Here is a 20382-nt window from a genome sequence, read left to right as displayed (position 1 = left end):
AAAGAAGTTGGGAAAGGTGGCAATAAATACTGACAAAGTTGAGGAATGCTCATCAAACACTTATTTGGAACATCCCACAGGTGTGCAGTCAAATTTAGAACAGGTGGGTGCCATGATTGGGTATAAAAACAGCTTCCCAAAAAATGCTCAGTCTTTCACAAGAAAGGATGGGGCGAGGTACACCCCTTTGTCCACAACTGCGTGAGCAAATAGTCAAACAGTTTAAGAACAATGTTTCTCAAAGTGCAATTGCAAGAAATTTTGGGATTTCAACATCTATGGTCCATAATATCATCAAAAGGTTGAGAGAATCTGGAGAAATCACTCCTCATAAGCGGCATGGCCGGAAACCAATATTGAATGACCGTGACCTTCGATCCCTCAGACGACACTGTATCAAAAACCGACATCAATCTCTAAAGGATATCACCAGATGGGCTCAGGAACACTTCAGAAAACCACTCTCACGAAGCAAGACAATGCCAGGCCACATTCAGCATGTGTTACAACAGCGTGGCTTCAAAAAAAAAGAGTGCGGGTACTTTCCTGGCCCGCCTGCAGTCCAGACCTGTCTCCTATCGAAAATGTGTGGCGCATTATGAAGCGTAAAATACGACAGCGGAGACCCCAGACTTTTGAACGACTGAAGCTCTACATAAAACAGAATGGGAAAGAATTCCACTTTCAAAGCTTCAACAATTAGTTTCCTCAGTTCCCAAACGTTTATTGAGTGTTGTTAAAAGAAAAAGTGATGTAACACAGTGGTGAACATGCCCTTTCCCAACTACTTTGGCACGTCTTGCAGCCATGAAATTCTAAGTTAATTATTATTTGCAAAAAAATAAAAATTTATGAGTTTGAACATCAAATATCTTGTCTTTGTAGTGTATTCAATTGAATATGGGTTGAAAATGGTTGGCAAATCATTCTATTCCGTTTATATTTACATCTAACACAATTTCCCAACTCATATGGAAACGGGGTTTGTATGATAAATGGCAGCTATGCATGTGTATTGTATTGTAGTGTTAGAAAAGTAATATTTTTATTGAATCATATTATATCACCAACATACATTCAGAGAGATGACTCAAATATGAATGTATGTTCATTTTGGTGCAATAAATATCTGGATTGTATCCAAAGCAAGCTAAAGTGTTAGATGTAACGTGTTCACGACTGTCGAATAAAATAAGTAATATTATATGCAGAATAAGGCCTGTCTCGAGCCACTTTATCCGACTCTATGGCCTTGAACTGTGAAACGTGGCCTGGGGATGTGTTTTCTTGTTCATGGAACAATCTGTGAGGAATAAAGATTCACTTGTTTGAGACCCTGTCTTAAGTTTTCTCTCATGTTCCATAAAATATTGTTGATCCTTTCAAAAAGTTGATTTTCCGCTACCTCCTTCCACACCAAATGATCCAATGCCGTCCTCCCTCAGCGTCAACCAAACTCGACCCCGACATGGTGTTGGAGGACGTGGATTCAGAGGACGAGGTCCAACACGCTTCTACGACAGCGCGCGGACAGCCGGCAGTGATAAAAAGAAGCCAGTCCAGTTCGTCCATGCACCCCCACACGTGTGCTGAGACTAACCCAGAGCCAGGACCATCCCACCCAACTTTGCCAACTTTGTCTAAGATACTGCAGGAGGATGCTGAGACTCAGACAGGCCGCTGGACACCATTCATCGAAAACATCAAGAAGGAGGCTGAAGATGTGGCTATAGCCACCATGGAGGAACGGTAAGTGAACCCACATGGTCTTTAAAGTTGTTTATACGGCCACCCTCAGTGGCCACTTATGGCTGTTGACCAAGTTTGCTTTGCATTCACTTGTGTGTGTGAAAAGCCGTAGATATTATGTGATTGGGCCGGCACGCAATGGAAGTGTCTTTAAGGTTTATTGGCGCTCTGTACTTCTCCCTACGTCCGTGTACAGAGCGGCGTTTTAAAAAGTTATACATTTTACCTTTTGAAACCCATCCATCCATCCATTTTCTACCGCTTATTCCCTTTTGGGGTTGCGGAGGGGGCGCTGGTGCCTATCTCAGCTACAATCGGGCGGAAGAAGGGGTACACCCTGGACAAGTCGCCACCTCATCGTAGCCTTTTGAAACCGATACCAATGAATTCCGGTATTACAGTGCACCTGGGGATAGGTTGATTGGCAACACTAAATTGGCCCTAGAGTGTGAATGTGAGTGTGAATGTTGTCCGTCTGTGTTGGCCCTGCGATGAGATAGCAACTTGTCCAGGGTGTACCCCGCCTTCCGCCCGATTGTAGCTGAGATAGGCGCCAGCACCCCTGCGACCCCAAAAGGGAATAAGCGGTAGAAAATGGATGGATGGAAGGTACGATGCTAAATGCGCTAGTCATCATGGGAAATGTAGTCTTCCCCTCGAAAAATACTACCGCTTTGGTCCACTGGCGCCGTCAAAATCAACCAAAACTGAAAGTTCTAAGTGGGGCTCTAAATCAGGGCTGTCCAAACTTTTTCCAGAGAGGACAGTACACATATTTAAAAACACTTTGATATAAAACACTATGAAAGTACTCTAATGTAATGCTCAGCAAAATAATGTAATCGGTCAATCAATCGATCAAAGTTTACTTATATAGTCCTTAATTACAAATATCTCAAAGGGCTGAACAAGTCACAACGACACCCCACAAATCCCACATCAGGGCAAGAAAAAACTCAACCAAACGGGAACAAGTGAAACCTTGGAAGGAACCGCAGAGCAGAAAAGAGAGACAGCATATCAACTGGTCTAAAAATGGGTCTATTTAAAGCAATGGTTCCCAAACTTTTGCAGGCTGGCGCCCCCTTGGCTCCCCAGTGAATTCCTATTGCCCCCCCCCCCCCAGACACATATGGGAAAAAAACCCTTCTTTATTCTGGAACAAAAAAATTAAACCATGTAAAATACAGCATTTTATCGCATTTCATAAATAGGCCTACTTAAAGACAAAAATGACAACATTGAAGGTATGAAAAGCAATTTACCCTCTCACGTATTCATTTTCTTCCATTTACTCACAGAAAATGGTGGCGGACGTGATCTAAGGCACGCCACCCTCGCCACCCACACAATGACACACGCGCGAACACGCATATATGCACACACACACACACACACACACACACACACACACACACACACACACACACACACACACACACACACATATACACATGCCCACACAGGTACAAAGTCATATACGTTCGTAACAATATATATCAGTGAATGCACCCCCTAACCAGCTCAACACAACACAACACGGCGCGTTCTGGCGAGTCCCCAATTTCATGTTGACTTGAACTCAAGATGATGTTGACCGCCAGAATGCGGTTTTTATTATAAGATAAAATTCTGAACATTACAAGCTTGAAATTACAAACCTGAGCTTTTGCTTTTGTAGTCTATGCTGTCGGATCTGACTGGGCCAGAGCGGCGTGTGGTAACCGGACCCTGATGCGTCGTCCACTGACTCGTCCTGCTGCACGTGTTGTGTACAAATCGTCAAACAAACGTTCGAACTTCTGACTTCGACTTCGGACTGCCGCCCCCCTACCGCCCCCTTCTTCCTCACCGCCCCCTCAGATCTTTCCACCGCCCCCAGGGCGGCGGTACCGCCCACTTTGGGAACCACTGATTTAAAGGCTAGAGTATACAAATGAGATGGGACTTAAATGCTTCTACTGAGGTAGCATCTCTAACTGTTACTGGTTATTGGAGCCCGAAGAAAAAACGCTCTAAAGCCAGTAGACTTTTTTTGGGCTCTGGGAATCACTAATAAGCCGAAGTTCTTTGGCAGATTTCTTGCGGAGACATATGGTACAATACAATCAGCAAGATAGGATGGAGCTAGACTGTGTAGTATTTTATACGTAAGTAGTAAAACCTTAAGTCACATTTTAAGTGCGCAGGACGCCAGTGCAAGTGAGCCAGTATAGGCGTAATATGATCAAACTTTCTTGTACTTCTCAAAAGTCTAGCAGCCGCATTTTGTACTAACTGTAATCTTTAAATGCTAGACATGGGGAAACCCGAAAATAATAGGTTACAGTAATCGAATCGAGATGAACCGAACGCATGAATAAGGATTCAGCGGTTGACAGAATGGAACGAATATTAGCGATATTATGGAGATTAAAGACGGTGAATGATTGTACTCAAAATAGAGGCTAATAGTGTGTGTGTATATATATATATATATATATATATATATATATATATATATATATATATACATATATATATATATATTTACAGTATATATGTCTATATATATACATATATATATATATATATACATACTGTGTGTATATATATATATATATATATATACATACATATATATATACACATATATGTATGTATATACACATATATACTATATATATATATATATATATATATATATATATATATATATACACAGATATATATATTTACTAGGGACGCACCGATTAATCGGTAACCGAATATATTCGGCCGAATATGGCAAAAAAAGCCACATTCGGCCTTCGGTGGAATGAGTTAAAAACAAGGCCGAATAGTGGCGTGAGACGCAATTTTTTGACGCGGTGACGCAATCAACCAACGTGCAGTGACGCGGTATGTTGGGATTTGTTGTGTACCGGTATAAGTGTATGAGGTTACAAGCACACACTTATTGAGATTTAGTGGGGCCTCTGTTTACATTATTAGCCTGTTGTGTAGGCTACCTGTATAAGTGTAAGAGGTTACAAGCACACACTTAATTGAGATTTACTTAAGCCTTCTGTTTACATTATTAGCATATCTACTGTGGCTAAGCAGACTTTTGCCAAAAGGACAATACTTCATTTGTTGTGGGTTTATCCACTTTAATGCACTTAATTTTTTTTTGGAATGCATGTTTTGTCTAATATAAATGAAAAACTTTGTGCTTTTTTTGAAAAGCAAATGCTACTGGATTATTAAAAAAATTTCAATATTCAATAAAAAATTTCTTTATTTGAAAAACATGTCTAAATATTTATTCTAGGCTATCCATGCAATATAAAAAAAATTGTGAAAAACTGCATTCATTATTTGGTATTCTGTATTCGGCCTTCGGCCGAGTGTTTAAATTGTATTTGGCTTCGGCTTCGGCCACAAATTTTCATTTCGGTGCATCCCTAATATTTACAGTATATATGTGTATATATATATACATATATATATATATACATACTGTGTATATATATATATATATATATATATATATATATATATATATATATATATATATATATACATACATAATATATATACATATACATATGTATATACACATATATACTATATATATATATATATGTAGGTGTGGGAAAAATCACAAGACTACTTCATCTCTACAGAACAGTTTCATGAGGGGTTCCCTCAATCATCAGGAGATTTTAATGGAAGCATTCACATACAATGGTTTATATAGGGCACAGAGTGGGTGGGTACAGGCAGGCGTAGGGTGTGGTGATTGGCTCATGTGTTACCTAGGAGGTGTTTCTGTCTGTGGCGGCATGTTGAAATGATTTCACTGCGCTTGTTGAGGGATGATAGATCTGGATGATATATAATAAACAGTTTTTCTTTTAAGCATAGGTTGCATCTTTTATTACCACTGTTGTAAGGTGTGCTGGATGCAAGAATTTGCCATGTTATTGAATATTCAACATTATTGTCTTTGAGGTTCCAAATGTGTTTGCTGAGTTCTGTAGAATTCCGCAAAGTCTGGTTTCTAAAGGAGGCGTTGTGATTATTCCATCTTGTTTTGAACGCTCCTTCGGTTAATCCTACGTACGTGTCGGATGTGTTAATGTCCTTGCGTGTTACCTTTGCTTGGTAAACGACTGATGTCTGTAAGCACCCTCCGTTGAGAGGGCAATCAGGTTTCTTGCGACAGTTACATTCCTTATTGGTTTCAGAGTCGTTTAGTCTGGGGGTAGGCAGTCCTTTTGTAATTGCTTTGTTGTGGTTTGAAATGATTTGTTGTATGTTATTCATACAGCTGTAGCTCAATTTAATGTTGTTCTTGTTGAATATTTTTCTTAGGGTGTTGCCTTTGGGGAAGTGTTTGTCGATCAGAGTGAGGAACTTGCGGCCGATGTTGGTTGAGACGTTTTGGCTGAATGGCGGATTGTACCAGATGATGTTGTTTCGTTTTCTGCTCTTTTTTAGTTGGTTTCCTGGAGTGGGTTCATAGGTGAGGGTGAAGTTGTATCCGCTTTCATCAAGTGCTTTCTGGTACGGGGGGGTTGCTTGGTCGAATTCAGCTTTGCTAGATGACAGCATCGATATTGATTCCGGTAGGTATTCTTTTCGTGGTGGTGGGTGGGGGGTTGCTGTCATGGTGCACGTATTGGAGTGTTGTGTTGGGTTTCGTGAATGGTTGGTAGCTGTTATTTCTCAGGTTGAACGTGACGTCGAGGAAGTTGACGGTTTGCTTGTTGGCTTCAATCGTGATCCGTAGGCCGTTTTCTTTGAAGATTTGGCATATGCGCTTCTTGGTGTTCTCGCTGCTCCTTGGCGAGGCGCGGCACACTGCCAGTCCGTCATCACGGTAAATACCAAGGTTCAGGTTGAGGCTAGCAAGCTGGGAGAGGAGGAAACTCCCAACGAGTTTGCACGTTTCTGCTCCGTCAAAACTCCCCATAGTAACGTCAAATGTTGAATTGTTCTTTTTTTGCCATGGTGTACTGTTGTGGATGAGTATGGAGTTCTTTGCGTGGATGATGATGTTTCTTTCGTTGCCTGTGATTGAGTCGTAGTCCGAGGCGAAGTTTAGTGCTTGGGTCAGTAGGTCTTGCGTGATGGAAGGGTAAAATTCTTCGATGTCGAAGGAGATAAAGTTGTGTTGTTGTTTGTCTTGGATGTTGTTAAACCATTTGATTACTGCTGCTGTATTTCTCCATTGGTTGAGTGGTGTTTTGTCCTTGAGTGGTTGAGTGGTGTTTTGTCCTTGATTTTTGTGTTGATTCTGTCCAGGATATATATATATATATATATATATATATATATATATATATATATATATATATATATATATATATATATATATACACATATATGTATACACACACACTATTAGCCTCTATTTCAGTCAGAAGATTGAAAAAAAAATCTCCTGACGATTGAGGGAACCCCTCATGAAACAGTTCTGTAAAGATGAAGTAGTCTTGTGATTTTTCCCACACATACATATTGCGCTCTACCACGGTATCGAGCACTATCTTCTTCCGCTTATCCCAGGTTGGGTCGCGGGGGCAGCAGCCTAAGCAGGAAAACACCCAGACTTTCCTCTCCCCAGCCACTTTGTCCAGCTCGTCCCACGGGATCCTGATGCGTTCCCAGACCAGCCGGGAGACATAGTCTACCCAACGTGTCCTGGGTCTTTTTTATATATATATACATATATATATATATATATATATATATATATATATATATATATATATATATATATATATATATATATATGCTAATATGTTTTTTCTGTGTTCTATTCATTTTTTATTTTTTTTATTCTATAGTAAATGACAAATATGATATTTTTCTAGAAAACGTTTAGGTAATTTCAAATTTTTTATAAATTACACTAAAATGCTGTTTTATTTGTATTTCAGTTATAGGCTATCAGAATTGTATATGATGTCTTCTACTTATTTTTTTTTCTTAGTTGTAATGCAAATATTTTATTGATCTATATTAATTTCATAGATTTTTACTGTAATGTTTTCAAAATTGTATTTTTTTGTGAGGCCCTTATCAGCCTTTGGTACATTAATATTCAAAAGTAGGCTGTAATGTGTTTTTTCTATAAATACATATGCTGAGGTTGCACTTTGGACATCCTGGCATTATACTAATTCTTTTTTTAATTTGTAATTGATGGTATGAATGATTGATTCACATTTCTAACAAACGCAAATCCACTCGGCATATAGCATCTCAACAAATTAAACTGTAGCAACAATAACCGCAAATCATTCGTTCAGTTTGCTGCAGGAGCGCATGGAAATGACACGTATGGCCGAAGAAGTGGCGAGACACGCGGCTGAGATGGCCATTCGACAGCTGGCCAGTGAGGGCCAGTCCATCAAACTGTCACTGGGGAGCCAAGAGCTGCTGGAGGAGTTCGACGCAGACGCAGAGTACGAATTCCTTTCCCTTTCTTTCTTTCTTTCTGCTGACTGTGTGCTTTATTCATGCTGAGAGGTATGTGACCCTGTGTTGACTGCTCGCAGACTGCCAGCTTTGCAAGAAGACAGAGAAGGCAGTCATCCTGATCGCATCCAGTAAGTTATGGAAGATCTCTGCAGGAACTTTGGCTGCACTTGTTCTGTGTTTGCTGCTCTGTTGCTTAGACTCCACTCTCCATGAAATTGTGTGGCTAAGTGGAGTTTGAAAAGAGATAATTTTGTCCGGTGGAACTTCATCTACAGCAGGGGTCGGCAACCTTTACCACTCCAAGGGACATTTTGACCCGTTTCACAAAATAAAGAAAACAATGGGAGCCACAAAACTCTTATGAAATCCATCCATCCATTTTCTACCGCTTATTCCCTTTTGGGGTCGCGGGGGGCGCTGGCGCCTATCTCAGCTACAATCTGGCGGAAGGCGGGGTACACCCTGGACAAGTCGCCACCTCAACTCTTATGAAATTTAAAATGAAATAACACTGCATACAGTTTTTTTTTGCTTTGTGCTATAAATAAACCTTTGGGTCTCAGACACGCGACCATGACATGAAATTTTAACGTTAGTGCGGCCCGCGAGATTTATATGAATGCCGCTTGACGTCATCACACTTGCCAACCCTCCTAATTTTTCCGGGAGACTGTCGAATTTCAGAGCATCTATTCTCGCAAATGTCTGCTGGTTTTCGCCCTGACAACAATAATAAGAGCATGCTATGATGGCGGAACCTTTAACGCCCCCTACAACCTGTGCTAACAGCTTGTCAGCCCAGTCACATGTTGATTGTGGTTACTGCAGACACACGTAACTGACTGCAAGGCATACTTGTTCAACAGCCATACAGGTTACACTGAGGGTGCCCGTTTTAAACAACTTTAACACTCTTACTAATATGCGCCACACTGTGAACCCACACCAAACAAGAATGACAAACACATTTCGGGAGAACATCTGCACTGTAACACATCATTAACACAACAGGATAAATACCCAGAATCCCATGCATCCCTAACTCTTCCGAGCTACTTTATGAATATAGATTTCTACACATAGAAGTAATCATCAACTTAAAAGTGCACTCTTTGGGGATTGTAATAGAGATCCATCTGGATTCATCAACTTCATTCTAAATATTTCTTCACAAAACAAAGAAATCTTTAACATCAATATTTATGGAACATGTCCACAAAAAATCTAGCTGTCAACACTGACTATTGCATTGTTGCATTTCCTTTCACAGTTTAGGAACTTACATTCATATTTTGTTGAAGTATTATTCAATAAATATATTTATAAAGGATTTTTGAATTGTTGCTATTTTTTAGAATATTTAAATAAAATCTCACGTACCCCTTGGCATACCTTCAAGTACCCCCAGGGGTACGCGTACCCCCATTTGAGAACCAATGACCTATATAGTAAAGGTTAAACGGCTGGAATAAGATCACGCCTGAATATACATATGATTAATTTTTTAAGTTATTTTGATGCATTGTTGCTGTTTGTAATTTCAGGGTTTTATTCTGGAGAATACTATCACAATTTGTTATATTCACTGTTTAGAATTAGGTGGGACAATTTAGTTATAGTGTTTCTTACTTTGACAATGGACACACTTCCTCATGTTTGCTTTTTTAAATATTATTTAGGACTAAAGTTGGTTCAGAGATTTGAGCAAAAAAAAAAAGGAGAAAATATATGAACCCAAAATGTTTTACTTTAAACTCCCTGAGGACTTTTTAAACCTGGTGCTACATAAATGGGCTTAAATTATGTTTTAGTGTGTGTGAATGTGAGTGTGAATGTTGTCTATCAGTGTTGGCCCTGTGATGAGGTGGTGACTTGTCCAGGGTGTACCGCACCTTCTGCCCGAATGCAGCTGAGATAGGCTCCAGCGATCCTCCGCGACCCCGAAAGGAACAAGCGGTAGAAAATGGATGGATGGATGTTTCACAATAACATTAATTTTAATGATCAGTTTTTTGTTAATGGCCCTCCATCAACAAATATGGGTAAGTAATGTTTTTTTGTATTATTTCTAGGATTTGTCATTTTATAATTATTGATTTCCTCTCTCGCATTTTTAAAAAGGTTAACTATCTATAATTATTATTGTGAACTCTGTTCTGTTGGTCAAGAGTGCTTCCCATACATTTTTTATTTTTTTTTGTGACAGGCCACCCCAACTTAGATTTGACGATTACACCCTTATCATAAACACATTATGATGGGAATGTCTGTGAATGCAGCTTGTCGTTACAACTGTACAGTAGAACTCTGCTTCTTTACACATCTCATAAGCCAGAGAGTAGGAGGATGTAGCAAGTATTCAGACCCCTCTCGGTTGTCCTTTCCAAAAGAACCCTACCAGAAACAAAACTGGCGACATTTCACTCTTTTCATAAAGCAGGGGGTCCTTACGCATACAACCCTCTTTTCCAGCACCCCCCGCGACCCCAAAAGGGACAAGCGGTAGGCAATGGATGGATGGATGTATCGTTAATATATGTAATAATAAGAAATAGCAAAAAACAACTCAATTCAGCGTGAGACAACCAAAGTTATGACCTAAAATAGAGCAGAACTGTATCTGAAATTTTTAAAAGTATCAACATTTCAGCCTTTTTCTAATACATTGTACCTTTTTTACTCCTTTCCATTATTGTGGGTATTTTTTTCTGCCGGTTTGACTTCGACAATGAGCTGCAGCCCCCAACTGGACCCCAAACCGCACTTTGGACACACTGGTTTACGCATTTCACTCCGTCTTTTTAGAGCTATTGCCAGACAAATGCTGGACTGCACACTCATGGTGTTGTTCTGCACGCTTCCACACCTCACCTTTCCACAGCCGCATGTGGAAGTGCCCTGCATGTCTAATAATTCACATTTTGCAACCAATTGTATTTTATCACCCGCAGGCCCCATATTTTGTGGCCCCTCTAGATAACTTCATAGTTTAACATAATTGCGGCCAACAATATCAATTAAATATATAATGGCAATTTTGAATACCACTAGATACTAACTACAATAATGCTGCGAAAAAATACTACAAAACAATGACAACAAAACAAAACACACAAAGAGCAACTTCCTTTAAGCAAGTGGAAGTGTCTCTGACCATCTCCTCGGGAACTCAATAGTTTCAGAATATACAGTTTTATATATACAGACTAATACTTCCACTGGCCCCCAGGTAAATTGATCTAGACGGGGTATGAAAACTCGCTAAAATTGTCACTACATTGGTAACTTTGTCCTGTGTCTTCTTATTCTCTGGCAGACCAGGTGTGCATGATCAGTGTTAGGAAGCAGAGTTACGATGCAAACCTTGACCTGATGGATAACACATAATCTATTTGTGGTGGCTAAAATTCTCCACAGAAAAAATAATTTAGGATAAAATTGTCCTTTATACACAATAATGTCTCACCCCTTGATAAGGGATCATCATCGTATTGACGTACAAACGCATACATACTAGAGATGTCCAATAATATCGGGCTGCCGATATTATCGGCCGATAAATGCTTTAAAATGTAATATCGGAAATTATCGGTTTTAAAATGATCGGTATCGGTTTCAAAAACTAAAATGTATGATTTTTTAAAACGCTGCTATGTACAGAGTGACAATAAACCTTAAAGGTACTGCCTTTGCGTGCCGGCCCAATTACATAATATATACGGCTTTTCACTCACACATAAGTGAATGCAAGCCATACTTGGTCACACTGAGGGTGGCGGAATAATTAACACTGCTACAAATATGCGCCACACTGTGAACCCACACCGAACGAGAATGACAAACACATTTCGGGAGAACATCCGCACCGTAATACAACATAAACACAACAGAACAAATACCGTATTTTTCGGACTATAAGTCGCAGTTTTTTTCATAGTTTGGCCAGGGGTGCGACTTATCTCAGGAGCGACTTATGTGTGAAATTATTAACACATTACCGTAAAATATCAAATAATATTATTTAGCTCATTCACATAAGAGACTAGACGTATAAGATTTCATGGGATTTACCGATTAGGAGTGACAGATTGTTTGATAAACGTATAGCATTTTCTACATGTTATAGTTATTTGAATGGCTCTTACCATAATATGTTAGGTTAACATAGCAGGCACCTTCTCAGTTGGTTATTTACAGTATGCCTCATATAACGTACACTTATTCTGCCTGTTGTTCACTATTCTTTATTTATTTTAAATTGCCTTTCAAATGTCTATTCTTGGTGTTGGGTTTTATCAAATAAATTTCCCCAAAAATGCGACTTATACTGTAGCTGAGATAGGCGCCAGCGCCCCCCGCGACCCCGAAAGGGAATAAGCGGTAGAAAATGGATGGATGGATGGATGGATGGATGTCTATTCTTGGTGTTGGGTTTTATCAAATAAATTTCCCCAAAAATGCGACTTATACTCCAGTGCAACTTATATATGTTTTTTCCTTCTTTATTATGCATTTTCAGCGGGTGCGACTTATACTCCTGAGCGACTTATATTCAGAAAAATACGGTACCCAGAAGCCCTTGCAGCACTAACTCTTCCGGGACGCTACAACATACACCCCTTGCGCCCACCTCAACCCCGCCCACCTCAACCTCCTCATGCTCTCTCAGGGAGAGCATGTCCCAAATTTCAAGCTGTTGTTTTTGTGACTTCAATAATAAATATGCCAGTGCCATGTTGGCATTTTTTTCAATAACTTTAGTTGATTTATTTTTAAAAACTTTGTTACATTGTTTAATGCATTCAGTGGGGCAAGACAACAAAATTATGCATAATAATGTGTTCATTCCATGACTGTATATATCGGTATCGGTTCATATCTGTATCGGTAATTAAGAGTTGGACAATATCGGATTTCGGCAAAAACGTCATTATTGGACATCTCTACACTGCCCTGTTGTTCTTCAACTGTTGTTGTTTTTAATAGGCTTTATAAATAAAGTTAGTACGGTATGGTATTCTTTGAAGAAGCATATTGGGCGCGATCTAAAGGTTCATTAAAAGAAAAGTTTGATAGAAGGGTTCATAAATCGGGGTAAAATAATGTGTTAATTCCACGACTGTATATATCTGTGTCAGGTTCAAACACTGATGACATCTATTAAACAAGACAAAAGGCAAGGAATCAAACAGAGACAGACTTAAAATTGGACTCAGATCTGAGGAGAGACATGGCCTCTGTACAACTTGTACCGTCCTGCACCAAGCTCTGACGAAAAAGGTTTTCGTCTCTTCTTTTATTTAGATATTCAATGTTTACGCAACAACACATGTCACAACAGAAATGGGGAGTATGTAAACAGTCATTGTTTTCGGTCACATTGAAGACAAAAGAAGAAGATGCCTCAGGCTTGGGCTTGTCCTGGATTCAGCTTCGGCAGGTGTTTGAGCACAATAGAAAACCCCTCTCCTCGCATTCCAACGTACACAGCGGAATCTTCCAAGACTTTGCTTGGTCAAACAAGAACAGCTCTCATCTGCTCCATAGAAACTCAGAGAGTGGAAAGTCTTTTGATAATTTACACACAATTTTTCTAACAATCGGTATCGGTTGATATCGGAATCGGGAATCGGTAATTAAGAGTTGAACAATTTCGGAAAAATACCGGCAAGAAAGCCATTATCAGACATCTCTAATACATACTGTAAATAAATTGTCTGTGTCCCTTGAACAGGCAGAGATCTAAAGTCACAGCTGCTTTGACCTTAACATTAGTCATCAGGTTGACCCGCTTTAAGTCCCGCGGGCTCCAGTTATGTATACCTCTGCCTCAGCATCTGTGCCCTAGCAGCCACAGCTTCCCTTAGCAACGGCCTGCCTTCCCTCACTCCCTCCCCCTTTGCATCGCCGCCTTCCCCGCGGTTCCTACGGTAACCTGCTGCTGTGCCACATCCTGACATCCAAAGACGCACACAAAATGGAATATTTGGCTCGTTTTTCCAATGAAATGGTGGAATCCTAGTGTTTGCTCCGGGTTTTTTTCCCTTGTGACCATTATCTTTATCAACATTGATGGATGATGTGAGTATTGCGTAAACACGTTACATAAAGAAAGAGTGCTATTGTTAATTGACACAGCTTGACTTACGGTACAATTTAGTAGCAGCCTAGCATCTTTAACAGAAGTGGTTCTCAACCTTTTTTCAGTGATGTACCCCCTGTGAACATTTTTTTTATTCAAGTACCCCCTAATCAGAGCAAAGCATTTTTGCTTGAAAAAAAGAGATAAATAAGTAAAATATAGCACTATGTCATCCGTTTCTGATTTATTAAATTGTATAACAGTGCAAAATATTGCTCATTTGTAGTGGTCTTTCTTGAACTATTTTGAAAAAAATATATGAAAATAACTAAAAACTTGTTGAAAAATACACAAGTGATTCAATTATAAATAAAGATTTCTACACATAGAAGTAATCATCAACTTAAAGTGCCCTCTTTGGGGATTGTAATAGAGATCCATCTGGATTCAACTTAATTCTAAACATTTCTTCACAAAAAAAGAAATCTTTAACATCGAAATTTATGGAACATGTCCACAAAAAAATCAAGCTGTCAACACTAATTATTTGCATTGTTGCATTTCTTTTCACAGTTTATGAACTTACATTCATATTTTGTTGAGGTATTATTCAATAAATATATTTATAAAGGATTTTTGAATTGTTGCTATTTTTAGAATATTTAAAAAAAATCTCACGTACCCTTTGGCATACCTTCAAGTACCCCCACGGGTAAGCGTACCCCATTTGAGAACCACTGTATTACAGCATTATTACTATAGTATTACTAGTACTATTATTTTGCTTTCATCTCTCATATCACCAATTGAATTTGGGGAAAGTTCACGTACGCACTCACACCTTAAAAATGTGACTCACAATTGAGTTTTTCATTGATCTAGAACAGGGGTAGGGAACCTATGGCCCGCGAGCCAGATGTGGCTCTTTTGATGACTGCATCTGGCTCTCGGATAAATCTGAGCTGACACTGCTTAACACGATAAGTAATGAATAATTCCACTTGTAATTAAAATGTTCAAAATAACGTTCAAAAAAATAAAATATGCTCATGCATTTGAATCCATCCATCCTTTTTCTACCGCACTTTTTCAAGAAGTTGCATTAAGGGTAAAAAGTGATTTATTTATTATTGATTAGTTTAGGGTAGGGGTGTCCAAACTTTTTCCACTGAGGGCCAGAAATGGAAAAATTAAAGCATGCAGGGGCCATTTTGATATTTTTCATTTTCAAACCATAACAAAATATATGGATTTTTAAAATGTATGTTACCTTTAGGGGTCCCGGGGACCATAAAGAGTCTCAGTTATTAAAATGTTAAAAATAAGTCAAATTTGTATTTTTTATTTTTTTTAACGCTTACAGTAAATCTCTATATCAACTTAAAAAAAAAAAAAAGGTTTTATGGCTTTTCTGTCAAAAACTTCGTTTTTTTAAACTGAAATATCCAGTATTTAGTAATTACAGCCCTAAAAGATTAAAAATGCAGGACACCATTGATTTTAATTCTTAATTTTTTTGAGTAAATACAGTGAAAAGATAAATAAATACCACTAAATATATTTGGGATCCAAAAGGTGCCCCACTCATCAAGTGATACATTTTTATTAGGTTTTGTTTTTTACTTTCAACACTTAAGTTATGAGATCAACTTCAGATATATCTGTCGATTTTACGTTTTAACTGTTATTTTGTTTGTTTTATGCTCTTTTGTCAAATAAAACTTTGTTTTTATATGGCAAGACACAATATATGCAATATTTACACATAAAACATTTTAAAATGAAATATTTGAACTAATTGGTGCTTTGAAAATAATTCATTATAACATGGATTTTTTTGTCATTGTTTTTTTTTGAGCAATGGCAAAAAAATTTTAAATAAATAATTGATCGATTGAAACTTTTAATTAGTAGATTTCACCGTACAGTACATATTCCGTACAATTGACCACTAAATGGTAACACCCGAATAAGTTTTTCAACTTGTTCAACTTGTCCACGTTAATCAATGCATGGTAAAGATGGTTTTTACATGTTAAAATAAAAAAAACAAAAAAACAAAAACAGCCTGCATGGCAGCTTTGTGTCATTTTCTCGATAGATTTCACCTCATTCCAATATTTTTAATGTTCTTTTTTATTTTTGCAATAGCATTTCTAGAATGTGTGGCGGGCTGGTAAACAATTAGCTGCGGGCCGCAAATGGCTCCCGGGCCGCACTTTGAACACCCCTGGTTTAGGGCTTTCTCTCCTGGGGGTTCTTCAGACCACCAAGCACCGACATGAAAGCCTGTTTCGGGGTTACAATATTTTTTTATTTTTCAATAAGTCTCTCAGTTGCTTTCCAGCAATTGTCTTTTTCTCTTATGTTCTCGCTCTCACTCTGGCTCCAGCCCCAACCCGGTCTCTCATCCTGGCTGCTGCTTATAAACAGAGCGACAGGTGATTAGATAACAAAGCCCAGGTGGGCCATCTACGCACCTGTCGCTGATTTCGAGGCCGGTCCTGGCAACACCCCGCTTCGCTGCAGGCCCGCAGGCCACGCCCCCTCCACAGTTAGCTTCAGAATAACAATGTTATTACAAAGAATAAGAGACCTATTATACTCTGGACATATTGGTCTTACTTAAAAATCCACGTGTTTAGTTGTGTTCAGTGTTGAAAAAAATATTATATGGCTCTTACGGAAATACATTTTCAGCCAAAAAGGTTCCCGACCCCTGATCTAGAATAACATTATCAATGATGAGGTGTTACTTTTAACTCGTACAGCAATTAGGTTGTGCTATTTCTTTGGTAAATGTTTTTTTTTTAATGAACACTCTGACTTTCTATGAATCTATAAATGACATGCTGTCTTTTTGAATATGATCTATTTTGATGTTTTCAGCTGGTTAAATGGTAAACTATTCTCACAGTAAAACCATTTTTCTCGTCAAAGCACGCCGCAAACTGGCATATTTGTCAAACTGAATAGGACAAATGCACAAATGTCTCCTGTTCTGCATACAGAAACGAGAGTCCCGTTGTGGAGGCCGAGGAACACACCATCAGTGAAGAAGGTACAGAACAACCGAGCACCATTTCCTTCTCACATGACCAGACTATTTAAATGTGCATCCACACTAAGATGCCTTTTCCATGTAATCATAGTGAAAGATAATCACCAGCCCGAAGAAGAGCCCCAGCAACCACCACCAACATCCCCTTCGCCACCACCTCTCAGACCTGAACCAACAAAGGCCTCGGAGCCAGACCCTGAACAGCAGGTAGAGGACAAGACCCTGGAAGTAGTTCCTCAACCTGCGCCTGTGACCCAGCAGCCACAGAAGGCTGCGGAAGACGCAGAAGGTGCCAAGACTACTGAAAAGGTACTATTATCACCACAATAACCTAGGGCTGTCTTCTAATCGTCGAAGATTCAATGATTCGGTTATCAACTTCGTCCATGGTCAGACATGAAATCCTCTCTGTGGGATGAAGGTCAGTAAATACCTGCTTTGACCCTGCTTCTACAGCAGGTGTGTGGGGAGCATATAATTAATTGTGTTCCTTATGTCTTCTTTTAATTTCATAAAAAGATTCTTGTCCACAGACAAATTGTGTTTTGTCAACTGAGATATCGTCTTGTTGCTGCGCCAGACTAGAGGTCGTCACAGACTTTGGTTTAGCCTTTTTTGAGGTGGAAATTAGATCTTTGTTTTGTTCACTTTAATGAAAGACCGGAGCCCTAATAAAAACAGCGGTCCTGACGTGAAAATTGGTCGTACGACATGGGTATAGGTGCGAAAGACTAATCGAACCATCTAGTACAGGGGTAGGGAACCTATGGCTCTAGAGCCAGATGTGGCTCTTTTGATGACTACAACTGGCTCTCAGATAAATCTTAGCTGACATTGCTTAACACGATAAGTAATTAATAATTACGATGGTAATCACAGTGTTAAGAATAACATTCAAATTATAAAACATTCTCATGCATTTTAATCCAACCGTCTGTTTTCTATTGCACCTGTTCAAGATGTCGCATTAATGGTAAGAAGTATAACATTTATTATTGGTTAAATTTAAAATAACAATTTTATTAAAAAGAATAAGAGACTTATTATACTCTAAAAATGTTGGTCTTGTCAAGACCTGGACTATGGTGTGGTTTGTTTTACCGTGGTGCAAAGCGATTGGAACGGACATGGCGTGAAGGTAATGACATCTTTAATCTTAACTCAAAAATATTACAAAAACAAAGGGTATAAACAAAAGGCGCTCTCAGTGGATGTTAAAAACTTGGCTATGAAAAGTAAAACTCCCACAATGGGAGAACTATGAACATAAAATAAAACTTACAAACTATGGCATGAAAATCTTACTTGGACCGAGAAAGAGCATGGATCGTCGGCATGGATAACATAGGTGTGTAGGAGGTGATAGAGGGTGAGTAGAAGGTGATGTCGCCAGGCTAACTGCCTGGCAACTGCAGGCTTTAATGGTGACGTGGTGATTGACAACGGGTACATGAGTTCAAGCGAATCATGTGTGTAAGTCGTGAAAACAGGTGAACTGATTGGTAGTCATGGAAACAAAAACAAGCCAGGGTGCGCAAAAACAGGAACTAATGGAGTCAAAAACAAAACAGAACATAACTAAACAGAACATGATCACAAATAAATGACAGGTCTTACTTAAAAATGCACGCATTTAGTTGTATTTAGTGTTTAAAAAATATTTTATGACTCTCACGGAAATACATTTTGAAATATTTGGCTTTCATGGCTCTCTCAACCAAAAAGGTTCCCGACCCCTGATCTAGTATCTGTTTGTCAAAATTTGAAGTGCTCCCCCTCTGGCCAACATATGCAATAATAAGTGTGTGTAAGAAATTGAAATGCCCCCCTTTGGCCAAAATGTATTAAAGAAATTAAAAAAAATATGTATAAAGAGACAGGCTGTAATAATTTGAAGTAACTAGTGACTAAGAGACCAGTCGGTATACACTACGATATTGGTTTCTTCACATTTTGGACCTCTGGGCCCAACTCATCCAATACAGAGGGGCCCGGGGCCGACTTAAATGTTAACACAGAATTTGTCATCTTAACCGAGATTTTAATCGTATCAAACAATTATATCTAACCTATTTACAGTTTACAACCTTGTCAAATGATATGAAACTGTACGTTACTCAGTAAAGTATCAATTATCCATCCATCCATCTTCTTCCGCTTATCGATAGATAGATAGATAGATAGATAGATTAACCGACTTAAACAAGTTGAAAAACTTATTCGGGTGTTACCATTTAGTGGTCAATTGTACGGAATATGTACTGAACTGTGCAATCTACTAATAAAAGTATCAATCGATCAATCGATCGATCGATCGATAGATAGATAGGTCTTTATTGTCATTGCACAAGTACAACAAAACTTTGTTTTCAGCACAAACCCGTTCAAGGTTAGACAAACAAACAGTGTGCAGGGTTACAGAACAGGAACCCTGATGGGTCACCACAAGGCGCCCCCGTAAAAGATGGAGAAAAAGGTAAAACGGTAGAAAAGGATGAGTAAAAAAAAACAAAAAAAACTATCTAGACTGGGCTCCTTAGTGGGGAAAAAAACCTCCATAGCAAAGCACATATACATATTACAACATACATCTTGAGATATCTAGCAAGAGAGGGAAGGGAGTGCGGGGTCGTGGTGGTAGGCCGCAGCTCAGGCACTGACCATCCTTTCATCACCCCTATGGGATTTGCGTCGAGGGCGTTAGATTGGGGGGGGGGGGGGGGGGGGGGTTGTATGTGTATGGCGTATATTTTTGTGGAGGCATGTTTGTGTGTAAGCCTGCAGTGTGTCTCTGTTCCGCGGACTTGATGTCGTGCAGTCGCTAGTCCAAAGTCAACAACAAAAGGTGTGTGTCGATGAGAGACAAAAAGGGAATATGTTGTGTCTTCGCCGCACAGTCCTTCAGGAGAGTCTCGTAGCCAGGGAAACGATCCAAGTTAGAATGTTTATTATACGAGTGAAAATAAAATTTGCTTTTCACTCTAAATTGTCTATGACTGGTCCTCATCTTAGCCTTGATTTTAATCGTATCAAACAA

The 20382-nt window shown here is 39.0% G+C and overlaps 1 protein-coding gene across 1 annotated transcript in view; it reads left to right on the top strand.

Annotated features, from left to right (window-relative positions):
* LOC133563102 (cyclic nucleotide-gated cation channel beta-3-like) overlaps positions 1-20382 on the top strand; it is a 112327-nt gene that overhangs the window by 35253 nt on the left and 56692 nt on the right. Inside the window, exons 15-19 of the mRNA XM_061917047.1 lie at positions 1446-1749; positions 8031-8186; positions 8280-8330; positions 17296-17345; positions 17437-17654. Of these exons, the coding sequence (XP_061773031.1) occupies positions 1446-1749; positions 8031-8186; positions 8280-8330; positions 17296-17345; positions 17437-17654 (779 nt within the window). The remainder of the gene's footprint in view (positions 1-1445; positions 1750-8030; positions 8187-8279; positions 8331-17295; positions 17346-17436; positions 17655-20382) is intronic.

This window comes from Nerophis ophidion, linkage group LG12, assembly GCF_033978795.1.
Source record: "Nerophis ophidion isolate RoL-2023_Sa linkage group LG12, RoL_Noph_v1.0, whole genome shotgun sequence".
Classification (NCBI taxonomy): domain Eukaryota; kingdom Metazoa; phylum Chordata; class Actinopteri; order Syngnathiformes; family Syngnathidae; genus Nerophis; species Nerophis ophidion.
This window is presented reverse-complemented; position numbering and strand designations above follow the sequence as displayed.